This window comes from Etheostoma cragini, chromosome 13 (assembly GCF_013103735.1).
Source record: "Etheostoma cragini isolate CJK2018 chromosome 13, CSU_Ecrag_1.0, whole genome shotgun sequence".
NCBI classification, from domain to species: domain Eukaryota; kingdom Metazoa; phylum Chordata; class Actinopteri; order Perciformes; family Percidae; genus Etheostoma; species Etheostoma cragini.
In genome coordinates, this window is record NC_048419.1 from 2853547 (window position 1) to 2866772 (window position 13226).

At 38.5% G+C, this 13226-nt stretch overlaps 1 protein-coding gene across 1 annotated transcript in view; it reads right to left on the reverse strand.

Moving 5' to 3' along the window:
• Positions 1-6999, reverse strand: part of kptn (kaptin (actin binding protein)) — a 13488-nt gene extending 6489 nt beyond the window's left edge. The window contains exons 1-6 of the mRNA XM_034889659.1: positions 6524-6999; positions 4597-4679; positions 3233-3317; positions 3085-3139; positions 2134-2212; positions 410-483 (exon numbers count right to left, since the gene is read on the reverse strand). Coding sequence (XP_034745550.1) covers positions 410-483; positions 2134-2212; positions 3085-3139; positions 3233-3317; positions 4597-4679; positions 6524-6725 — 578 coding nt within the window. The 5' untranslated portion in view covers positions 6726-6999. The remainder of the gene's footprint in view (positions 1-409; positions 484-2133; positions 2213-3084; positions 3140-3232; positions 3318-4596; positions 4680-6523) is intronic.
• Positions 7000-13226: the final 6227 nt, after the last annotated feature.

The following is a 13226-nucleotide window of genomic DNA, read 5'->3' on the forward strand; positions in this document are numbered from 1 at the left end:
ACACACACACACACACAATCAAACAATAATAGATACAGTTTGAAAATGGGTCATTTAAATGGTTTGCCACGATTGGATGTCTACACTAGAAAATAGGGACAGTACTTGAACTTTCTGGAGGGCTCCCAAGAAGCTCTGTAACGAGGAGAGACCTGTGTGATGGGCTCATGGCGTTCTCACATATACTGTACATATATATGTTTATTTGGTTTATTGTCTAATCCATTACTATTTTGTGGAAGGATCTGGACTATTGCAGTTATTGTTGTCATGTATTCTTACATGTCATTTTTGTCTGGGTGGGTCGGGATGACGGAAGGTGTGATTTGTTCTTGTTGCAAATAGTATATTTTGTAATCAACGGAAAAAAATATGAATCACAAAATACAGATACGGAGCTGAGACTAACTTGCTGGGCAGTTGTTGTAGTTCAGGGAAGAGTCTCTCCACTGGCTGCTCTTCAAACTGGTGGAGGGAGGCATTCTGTTGGAAACACCAGAATCCGGCTGAATTATGCTCTGATGGTGCATGGTGAATCAAAGTGAACTTCTACTACAGATATGCAAAACTCATCACTATCTTGTTTTTTTTCTCTATTGTGAGTAAAGCCATTCTATAAGTTTAATCACTTTTAGTGTCTTATGGCGTTTTTCCATTACATGGTACCTGCTCCATTGCCTCTACTCACCTTCTTTGGTTCTCCATTACAAAAAAATGTCCCTGGTACCTGCTAACAGGTATTTTTTTGTAGTACTAACTCAGTTGAGGTTTTAAGCACGTTGAGCAGATACCAGAATGTGATGTGAAAACCTGCAGACAGCTGATTGGTCAGAGAGAAGCGTCCCTAATCCCTGCGTCATCTTTGCTAGCGACAGACGGGGTGTCCCGTCGTGTTTAATTAGTTAATCCAGCGGTGTTTTTTTTTTTTGCTGCCTCCTGTTTCTTTTGAAACTAAATTTGTTTTCTGGCTTTGGCAACAGAATCAAAATTGACGTTCTGTGTGTGTGTGTGTGTGTGTGTGTGTGTGTGTGTGTGTGTTGTGTTAGGTAACTGCAGTTTCCTGCTGTGGCGACCAGCCACCCTCGCCTGAGGCGGTACTAATCTGCAATGGGAAAAGGAAGACGAAAGGGAAGAAAATCCCTAAACAAACTTTTGGATTATTAATATTCTATAGATTTCTTATCTTCACAGAAGGACAAATACCATTTCATTTTTTCATACATACTTGAATAAATAAATGCAATAAAGGCCATAGTAATAATATCTTATAATATGATTATATTAAAGAGATTAACACTTTACTTGAAGGTATCTACATGAAGTGACATGACACTATCATGAACACATGACACAGTCATAACTCTATCCCTAACTTGTCATGAAAAAACCGTATGACACACAAAGAGTTACGTCATAAAAGTTGAAGACTTGACTATAATGTTTATGACAGGAACATGACAGTGTCATGTCACTCTTATGTAGATACCTTCAAGTAAAGTGTAAACAAAATTAGTTATGTTAAAGGCCATTTGTTACCGCATATTAACGTATTTCCGGTAAGAACATGAGGCTATGGAGTGACTTGTCTCGGACATTGATTGCCGTTTAAAGTAGCCTAAGGCACTGCGTGGACGTTACGCTCCACCGTCCCCCGCCAGAGTGACACTGAAACACAAGAAGGAAGCCTGTTATCTGTTGTGGAGGACTTCTCGCCACTTTATGTCTTTGTGTCTAAGTGACTGATGGGAACAACAACCTTTGACATTGGTCCAGTATTGAAAGTCCCATGGCATGAAAAATTCATTTTCAGAGGTTTTAACATTAATATGAGATCCCCCAGCCTGCCAGAAATGGTGATAGGTGTAAACTGAGCCCTGGGTATCCTGCTCTGCCTTTGAGAAAATGAAAGCTCAGACGGGCCGTTCTTGAATCTTGCCTTTTATGAGGTCATAAGAGGCAAGGTTACCTCCCCTTTATCTGCTTTGCCAGCCCAGAGAATTTGGCCCATCCATGAGAGAGAGACATCATGGCTGTCAAACAAGCAAAGTGGCAGTTGGTCAAGGCCACAACCACCTCCACCTTAAATACACATACACACACACACACACATACACACAGAGTCTCTGATCTGACCTCCTTGTATAGGTGGATCCTCTGGTCATGGCCACTGAGCAGGAACACTGTCTCTCTGCCTCCATCGTCACACTGCACTCTGATGGAGAGAACAGGTTGCTGACATCTGCCATCCAGACCCACTGTGTCATCCTTTCTGACAGACCCTGTCTGTACAGAAGCTGCTGACTGACAATGGTCACCATAACAACATAACCCATTCACAAACACTACAATAAAACAGATCCAGAGCAGCATATTAAATGAGGTTATCAAATACTAAAAGCAGTCCACCAGCAGCATATATATATATATATATATATATATATATATATATATATATATATATATATATATATATATATATATATATATATATATATATATATATATATGTAAAGGAATGCAGCTGGCCTGGTGTTTAAGCATTTGTTAGCTTTTCGAATCTATTATAATTATAATCAAGTGCTGTTGATGTAGAAATGAGTACTACAGATAATAGATACATGTTATAGAAAACAAAAGTACTATTTTATTTTGTCATGTCATTGAGTCTAAGAAAAAACATTTTCTATTCAGAAGGTTGCCTCCTAAAATTCAACTGTAAATATAATTTATCATCAAATGATTCCATTTTTAAATGGCCTAAGGCGTTAATATATATGTTTGATTTCACTTGTTTGACTTCAGACATCACTACGTCTTCTTAGTTTTTTTTATTCAAAGATATTTATTTATTCAGTTATTTATATGTGGGATTTGTTTAATTAATCAAATTATTATTTTTAAGATAATATACAACTTCAGTTGCACTTCTGATGACAGTTTTCTATTAATAAAGGAATACTTTTCATTCATTTGTCTCCAGCACATTCTGTTTGCGAGACAAAAAATTGTGAGATGATCGTATCGTGAACTTAAAATCGTGAATCGTATGAAGTGTATGGTTGCAGCTTTAGTTCACAAACTTACTCTGTGTGGTACAGGTGAAAGGGCGTGAACTGCAACTCCAGATTCAGGCAACTCTCTGTTCAGAGACAAACACACACACCAACATCAGCAACATGACTAACATCTGTTAAGAGTAAGCACTGTATGCTGCGAGCACGGCGCCACTCACGTGCAATAGACTCGAGGTTGAACTCCGAGCCCGGCTCGTAGTCACAGTAGATATTCAGGAATGGCGTGGCTTTGTCCCCAGAGTCCTGCAGGAGTCCAGCCATTAACAACAACGCTTCTACAATAATTTAACAACCATTCTGGAGAAATCAGAAATCAGTACAAGCCTCAATAATTACACTAGTAAGTGTAAAATCATAAGTGTACATAAGTGTGCGTCTGTGTACATAAGTACACTTAGGAGAAATTGGCCTTGGTGAAAGGTGAATACACAAACAAACATATTAAAGTTAGATAGATAGATAGATAGATAGATAGATAGATAGATAGATAGATAGATAGATAGATAGATAGATAGATAGATAGACAGATAGACAGAGAGATAGAGAGATACTTTATTCATCCCGAAGGAACTTTTAGGCATCCAGTAGCAAGACAACCATAACACAACCAACACATATACACACATACTGTATATCACACATCCCTAAGAATAAAAATAAAAATCACTCAAAGAAATGCAATGACCATGATAAGGTGAGATACTATGGTAGACTTTGTGTAATGTAATAAAAAAAGTGAAAAAGTGAACAGTTCAGGGGTTGAACAGTGCAGTAGATCATGATTAAATATTAACTAGAACTATAAAAAATAAACATAATAACCTATAAACTGATTGACTGAATAAGAATAAGAGCACTATGTAACAGGGAATAAGTTATAAGATGTAAGATGTTAACGTTATGTCCACAGTCCAGATTATGAATGAGGGCTAATATAGCCAATAAGAAAGTTGTACAGCAGACATAGATATTAAATAAACAATAAGAATTCCTTCCAAGCTTAAAACAATTATGGTGTTTTTCCATTAATGGTACCTGCTGCCAAACGCTTATTGAGTGCTGTTAAAAAGAAAGTTGATGCAACACACTAGTAAAGATGCCCCTGTCCCAGTTTGTTTGGAAAGTGTTGCAGGCATCAAATTCAAACTGAGTACATATTTGTCTTTGTAGTGTACTTAATTAAAAACAGGTTGTAAAGGATTTGCAAAGCATTATGTTCTGTTTTTATTTACATGCTACACATCATTCCAACTTCATTGGAATTGGGGTTTGTATAAAGTAACAGTTGCATCAGAAAAAGGCTGACTGGGTTGAGTGCAACACTTGAAAAGAATATACAGTATGCAATGATGTAAAGTCCAGGACGAAGGTTAGTGCAAGTGTAGTGGCTAGTGATTGGGGGGTGGGGGTCTTAGGGGTCCATGTCAGTGAGGGGCCGGAGCCGGAGCCTTGTTGCTGAGGCTGACTGTGTGAGTGTACACATGCTTTGACATGTCAACTTCAACACACAGCACGCACATACCTTTACGAATGTGATGCCCACCACCAGGCCTCTTTTGGGTGGAGACTTGTTGAAGGCGTCAATTGAGACAATCTCTGCATCAACTGCATGAAGAAGACAGGGTCGAGTGTTTTCAGCATCAACCAACAACCGACATGTATGGAACACAAGTTGCAACACAAGTTTCAGAACTAAATCACTCAGTTACAAAAAACTACATTACTAAACCAAAATCTGACCAGTATATAGGTCTGCACAATATATATTGTTTTTATCACCGTCGCGATACCAACTGGCGCAATGAAGACATCTCGAAAGGTTAGGACAAATTGCGAAATGCACTCTGAGACTTTTTTGTCGTGGTTTAAAGAAAAGTTTTTTTTAAAACGTCAGTGGAAAAATGCATGTTAAAATGTGACCGTCATTCTTATTGTAGTGCTGCCTTTTATGTTATAGTCAACGTTTAATTTAATCAATAAATGAAAGTTGGAAATGGTTTACTTTCATTTGTTTTAAAATTCAAGAAGCAATGTGTTGTATTTTATAAGAATATTAAAAACAGAAGTAATGCAGAACTGAGTACACTTTCATATCTGTTTATTTATCGCAAGTAATATCAATATTTTTCCCTATATCGTGCAGCCCTACTAGTATAGTTCCTTATTTTAATAATGATTGGACCATGACTTGTTGCCGGGTTAGTGAGGTTATTTAAAGGCAATGGAATTGAAATTTGCTATCTTTCATACTACAACCCTATTAGAAGACTTTGAAAACTTATAATTGCTATCGAGAAAAATGGTGAGCTTCGGATTTCCAAAGAGAGGAGGACAGGAGTTCTGGACAGGAGCTGTCACTGGTCTGCACATCTGGAAAAAGACATCCCAACATACTGTACGTCAAAACATCAAGATATTTGGGCTTCCTGCAACAGAGGAAGGAGCCCCACTCACATGAACATAGGTTCTGATAGATGGTCTGTTTTGGAGTGATATGTTGGTTTACAGTTTATGTGATGATATAACATAGGGCTGCACGATTATGGCCCAAATAATAATCACGATTATTTTGATCAATCTTGTGATCACGATTATTCTCACAACTATTTCTTGATTTTAACCTAAACTAATTTAATTGTCACATAGGCTGTTTATAACTGCTTTCACATCCATATTATGTTACATTCTTCGTATGTTGAAGTTGTATGTGGTATAGACATACAGCTGAAAGGTTTGCCCCTCATACTTCACAAATACAGCTGTGTTAATACAAAATTTAAACTGTAGACATATGGCAAACATAAAGATTGGCATGGTTTAATTTCAGTTAGCTTAAAAGCTGGTTTGATTTGCATTGAGACAAACCTTATGGAAAGTATCCCATGCCCATCTTTAGGTATGGTGAAGGATATGTGATGATGTAGGGGGGGGGGGGGGGGGCTATTTTATTCCAAAGGCCAAGGGAACTTTATCAGGATGCATAGTATCCTGATCCATGAAATAACTGGCCTTTAATAATAAAAATATGCCTGCTTCTATGGGAATTTAAAATAGGGGGGTGTATACTTATGCTCCCTGTATTTTAAGGAGGAATATTTATTTATTTACAATACATCCATTTTTCATTTACACAGATAATTGGTGGCTTTATTTGGTTGGATTTTCCCAAATCTTTTCAATTAAGACATTAATATCAATTTCCAAAAGATGTTTTTTTTATTCCTTTTTTAATCAACTTCAGCCTGGGGGTGTAATCTTTCTCAAGCCACTGTGTAGTAGGGGGGTCCCTGGTTCGTTTCTCTTTCTACTAAGGGGTCCTTGGCTTAAAAAAGACCCCTGTTCATCTGTGCTATTACTATCTTCACAGTCAGTTTACACCGAATCCTGCTCTGATACCGTTTGTGTACTTGAGTATATGTTACTGTGTTGAGGTTTCCCGGGGCCAGTACCTGGGATGTAGGTGAACTGGACCTCCTTGGCCACAGGCCGGATTTTGTGCTTCAGCCCCTGGTATCTGAAACACAGCACCTTCCCTTTGAGGGTGGCCGCCAACAGCTCCTGCTCCCCGGCCTGACACAGCCCGTAAATGTTACTCTGCGACGGGAAGCGGCTGAAACTGTCCTCCGCGAAGGGATACGACTCTCGAAGCATCCTGCAGGACGAAGCCGAGCTCACTAATTTTATCAGAAACGTCTAGAACGAAGTCTGTTCATTGTTGTTCTGTTGCTGCTTTGTCTACAACTCCATTTGCTCAAATTAAACTACACATATCCGGTCATTCGTTTCGAAATATAGCTAACACTTAACGATAAACTGCTATATTTAACGCTTCATTCAGTAATGACGAATTTTATTTCATTTCAAAGACCGAAATTCGAAGTTTCTGGTCTATATCGGATTGTAGTAAACATGGACGTTTTTACGTCATGAAGCAAAACATCCAGGTTTGGCGGAGGTGCGTTCAAATGTATTGGAAATGCAGCATCTGGTGCTCATTAGTAAACGAAGAGGAAAATTAAGCTTTTCCTGGTCCAATTACACTTGCATTGATGGATTTTCCTAAAAAGGGCTCAGTTAAAGCATATCCTATTTCAAGTTGTTTTTCGCTTTCTTTCACTGTTAGTTCTCCCCCCCCTGCTTATTGTTTGTTTGTGTTTACGTGGCTTGTGTCTTTATTCCTGTCGCTGAAACGGAAAGCTGCGTGCTGATGGATTTCAAACGTCATCCATCCTGTTACAGAGTGAATTTGGTCATCAGTTTCAAGTTCGAACCATTATATTTCTTGATCTAAAATACGGTACATTCGTCATATGAAACCTAACCTGTGCGGCCTCACGAACCCACCTGGGGTTCTGAAAGGCATCACGGCCTTCCTACTTCATGTTGTAAATTGATGAGAGACTCGAAAGACCACATTCATCATCCTGCCACCTACTGGTACTGTCTGTCTGTTACATCTATGGTCTGTGCGTATGTATATATTTTAATAAATATGTAGGCTATTCATGCACTTTTTTTTACAGAAAGAAACTTATGACCCAGTCTCACTTCATCCAAATAAAAAACCTTTTGTCTACTGAGATTAAAATTAATAACAGTCTACTAACTGATACCATGTCAAACATGATAGAATACAAATAATTCCGTGAAAGAATACTGTAAGATTATTGTACATATTTAAATGAATGCAAACCAACCTTTTTGTGTGTGTGTGCGTGTGTGTGTGTGTGTGTGTGTGTGTGTGTGTGTTTGTTTTAGATGAACTATAACAACATCTATCAGTATAAGTCACAAAAGTTTCTCATTTCATCTTTCAGCCTCTGTGGTTTGTTTTTCTGTTTGCCTTGTCTTTTTACTTGCGTTACTTTTTCCATAATCCATATTTTCTGTGTGTTATGTTTGTTGTATTGCTTGTTCTATTTTTGCATAGAGTACTTATCTTTTTTTTTTGTATTTGGGGAGGACTTTGAACAAGCCCATAAGGCTGTTTTCCGCGCCTAGACAGAAACAGCTTCTTATTGTCTTGTGATTTTTTCTACTGTATGTACTTTGTGTCCTTAAATATATGCAGTATAGCTACAACCCAGTCACTCACATTAAAGCAGGTTAGTAGGGTTTATCCACCAGATGTCAGTGAAAACTCACTCATCAGGTTGTTGGAAGCTGTAGCCGCCCTCCTGCTGGTCACCACCAGCTTGTATTTCTGCAAAGCACCCCCCCCTCCCATCCCCTCACCCCCCTCTTTTTTATCAAGCAACAGACAAAACAATAAGGAAGATGTGCACATTTTTTATTTCACTTTTGAATATGATCACTTTCTTCTGAGCTGTTAGGCTTTCTCTTACCCATTGTTAAGGAAGTCCATGAGTGAACAGTGTCACAGAAGGGTTCGGGTGAAGCGTGTGCTCTCAGTCTGTCGCCAAGCCTGGGACGAGTGTCATCTTGGCTCAGGGCTCAGCTTAAACTTGACCTAATGCCCACCTCACCAGCCAGTGCTTTCCCCTCCTCTGCTGCAGTGATTAGAGAAACCTCTTTCCTTCATTGGGAATTGAAAGATAGAAAAAAGATTGCGTGCTAGCGTATTTCACAGCCAGGGAGAAACACGTGTGAATGATGGGAAATTGTTGTTCCCGTCTATGAAGTCAGACCTTTCTCTCTGCAAAGATGCAACAGTGTCTCTTCTTGATCTCATCAAGTGAGTCTGACAATGGGACCAGACTTTATTGGAGATTTTTATAGTGGGGTGGAACAGGGGCGGGGACCAATAATCAGTCAGGGGGGGCCCGGAGGATTCATCAGAATACAGCAGAGAAAATCAGCTCAGAAATATGAGAAATATTGGACATATAACACTTTACTCAACGCTCCCACTTTTGACTGATAACTTATGACAAATGTCTTTTTATGTCTTTTCATAGCCAAAGGTTCTTATTGTTATTATTATTATTACTACTTTTATTACTGTAATTATTGTTATCTTTATATTGTCTTGTATTCCGCATTCTTGCCAAAACGAATGCTGGAAATTTCAATTTTATTGCGGGAGTCATCCCAAGAGGACTAATAAAGAGAAGTCTAAGTCAAAGTCTACTCTATTCCAAGTCTAGTTGAAGTCAAAGTCTAGTCTAAGTCTAAGTCTATTCTAAATAAAACACATCAAACTCATTATTAATTTTATTTGTTTTCATTTTAAAATGGTATTATCCAATATAACACATATTTTCTATGGGCTCTTTAGGCAAATATTTGGATATGTGGAAACATAAATTGGTCATGTGACAAGGGCTGGGAAGGTTTTTTTGTCACAGAACTGTACAAAAAAAAGTGCAATACACTCACAATAAACTTACGTCAAACTACAACAAAGAAAACCGTGCTGTGCACATGTTTCAGATATAAAACATATATACTTTTATGGACCATGAGTCTAATAATAAAGGCTATCTATCTATCAATAAAGAACATTTCTCACAGCAACAAGTGCTCTACGCTGAGTTCAATATGTTTCTACTTATAAACTGGCTTCAAAAACAAAGTACACAGCTGGCATACAACGTGTGTTAAAAATATATGTACTCATTTGCCAAATGGAAAGGCAGTGATTGGCCGAGCAGGCAGCTACTCTGATCCAATGGGAATCTAATTTGTCAGATTGACAACATGCTAGTTGAATGGATTAGGGGGGGAACCCTTCCCATCAGCCCCTTTATTGTAGTTCACTTTATCCCCTGTAGCATCAGTAAGAGGACCAGGGAGCCATTCGGCATTCACATGCGATGTGAAATACTTTAACCTCACAATGGTGCAGCCGTCCTCTTACCTCTGAGGTGATTCCAACTAACCTTACACTCAGAAAAACCTCAGACCAGGTGTTTGACAAAGACAGCAGACAGAGAGCATCATGAAGATCATTTTGTCACCATCACCCATGAGGAGCTCAGTAATCACATTGGATTCACACTGCAGCCCTGGACATGTTGAATCATCAAATCAAATCTTTGCACGTTCACTTATAACACATGACATACTTTCTATAGGATGGCTTTTCTATAGTGGTCACATATGGGAACCTGTTGCATAATTTATAACTTAATTAGTCAAAGAGATGCACAATTAAAAATAACATCAGACATCATTAAGGGGCAGCAAATATTGTTGCATAAAATGTGTACATCAAATCAGCGCCCCCGATCACAGGTGTAGCCGATAGTTTTTTGTATTGTTTGCCTTGTGGTAATTTTCCTTTACTTTTCTACACAAGTCATAAGATGTTTAAAATGTCAGGACACTACGTACCTTATATCTGTGTTGTTATTGCAGAAGTATTGTCCCTGTTGGTTTTAAACCTTGTCCTCCATCCAACCATGGACTCCCCGGTTGAAAACTGAAAATCCACACTTTTTTTATTTTAACGCTTCTTTTCATGACCGTGTATAAACACCACTAACACCAACTTATCATCACTAGTTTTACATTTCTATTTAGAATTCATGGCCTATAAACCTCGTTTATAGAAAATTATACCTACTTCTTGAGTTACAAAAGCAGAAATTATGACTCATTTAGACTAATATTTAAGGAAGGATAATCACAGAAGGGTATATATCGATATTCAATCGGCATACTGTTTAGAAAAATGTTCACGTTTTTCCAAATGCTAAAAAAATGAAATAAACACCCTAAAATTCAGCGTAAGTGGAGATCCGATATTTTGCTGTAATCGCAAAGCCGTTGTGTGGTGTCATCCATGCTATTTTTGGCTAATCAAAATTAGGTAAAAAAACATACTTCTCATATGGAAATTTTGAAAACGGGTCAACGGTCAAATATGATCCAAAGACAACACAAGGGTTAAATCAACGTCTGATTTCACATGAGGACTTCATGGAAACCCTGTCACATGACTTTATCTGAACAACAAACTGTTGAGGCTGTCGAAAGTTTGACCCCGTTATGAAAACTTAAATTAATATTAAAAATAAATGTGTACGTCCTCTAGGCCTTATAACACCATCATAAAAATATCTTGTTGTGAGTCTGTTATGATGAGTTATGATAATACAAAGTAATAATTTAGAAATGAGAAACGTAGATAAGTGACATCTGTAAGTCTGGCTAAGAAGGTCATAATAAGTATGGGGCAGTAAAACTTCACTTATCGCGCCTTCATTGCTGAAGGTGCAGTAAGAGTGAAATGAAAAAGGAATATAATTGCCCTATGTATAGTGTAGGGCAATTATATTTTGATTTGTTTTATTTTATTATATAGGATCTAACCTCCCCACTGTGGGCCTGATAACCCGTTCACCGGTTCACTGGTGTGTGTTACAATGTCCAGTGTGTGTTGCTGGGGTGAAGCAGACGGAGGTCAGGCCCTGCGAGCTGCCGCTCCATATTGTGACAGTTCAGAGGTGGCAGTGTAATGCACCCCCACCCCCACCCGCCCACCCCCCCCCCCTCTCCTAATACCACCTGCTAATCCATCTGCGGGATTACTGTCCACTGCAATCACTCATCCTCCACCTCAGCTCACTCTGCAACTCCTGACTCAGTACACACACACACACATGCACACACACGCGTGCACACACACTCACACATGCACACACACACATGCCCATGTACCTTGCATAAGAAGTTTATTATGGTTGTAGTTATGTGGACACCAGACAGCTCCAGATAGAGAAGCCCAGCAGTTTGGCCCTGTCTTCAGCGTCTGTCCTGTCCCGTACTCTAGGACACATGGGAAAGAATCTCTGTGTCTTCTGCAGATATGACCAGACATCCAGCATGCATTGCATGCAAGGGGGACATCTGACAAACTCACATTATGACATAATGAAGACTATAATGTTGCCCACAGGCAGCAAGTCAAACCACATTGTATTTTCACACAAGACAATGTGTAATCCAAATGTTTCACTCTCTCTATGATGCCATTGCATGTGATGTGAAGATATTATCTTATGAGGAAAAACAAAATCATTGCTGTGACAAATGGAACACTTGTGTTGTCAATGTTAAACTGAAACATCTAAAGTGGGCAAAACATGTCAAAATGTATAACACGGAAGGAAATATGTCTCAAATACTTATGTCAAAAGCGATGGTATTAACCCCATTTTTAAAACGTATATTTGGTAGGGTTGAATATGTTATGTTATAATCTTTTGGGGGAAAAATGCTTTGTGACTCTGTTTCTATATAATGCAGTGGATTGTGATTGTAATGGCATCATGTACAATGTTAAATACAATAATAAATTCATAATGCATTTACTGTAATACTCCCAATGATACTAAAAACAAAGTAGAATATAGCCTTGAAATATCTTGACCCTTCTATGGTATTTGGGTCAAATTGACCCAATTTTAAATTTTTACAAGAAGAAAAAACATACGCTTTTTCTACCTTTTATGAATGGCCTTACCTTATTTTCTGTGATAAACATGTATTCCAGACTCAATTCAGAAAATTGATCTGGATATGAACGCTCATGTTTTTTCCATAGTGGATTTTTAACGTGAATCATAACCTTATGACAAAAAATGAATCCCACTTCCATTCTTAATTGTGTGCTAGTAGAGACTGATTGCAGTCCCTGAACATATATGGTATCTCACTTGTTTCAAATTGAGATAAAGACAATATGAGTTAATAGATTATGAAGTAAAATTTTATTTCATAATTGTTTTTACAATTTTACCCGAGGGACATGAGGAGGGTCCCAAAAGGGAAGACAATACAAGGGTTAAAGGAATAAAAGTTGGACATTTTGGGAACTGTCATAACAGTATTAACACACGGGCCGGGGAGTAATGTTTGAAGACACACTTGTGAACCTATCCTCTAAATGTTCAGCGTCTACCCAGATTCACAGGTCACGTTGTTTTGGGCTTCAGGGTGACTCAGCAAGTTGAAGAATCTCAGGATGGACTGGTGTCTCACAGACACAGCTGTCTGTCCCCTATGTGGACTATCTGATGCACCAGTGAACACAATGTTGAAACCACCATACAACGCAGTGTTGGATATTGGTGCTTTTGTGTGTGTGTGTATGTGTGTGTATGTGTGTGTGTGTGTGTGTATGTGTGTGTGTGTGTGACAGTATGGAGCTCCAACTGGCATGAGTCTTAACTGGGCCGGAAGGGG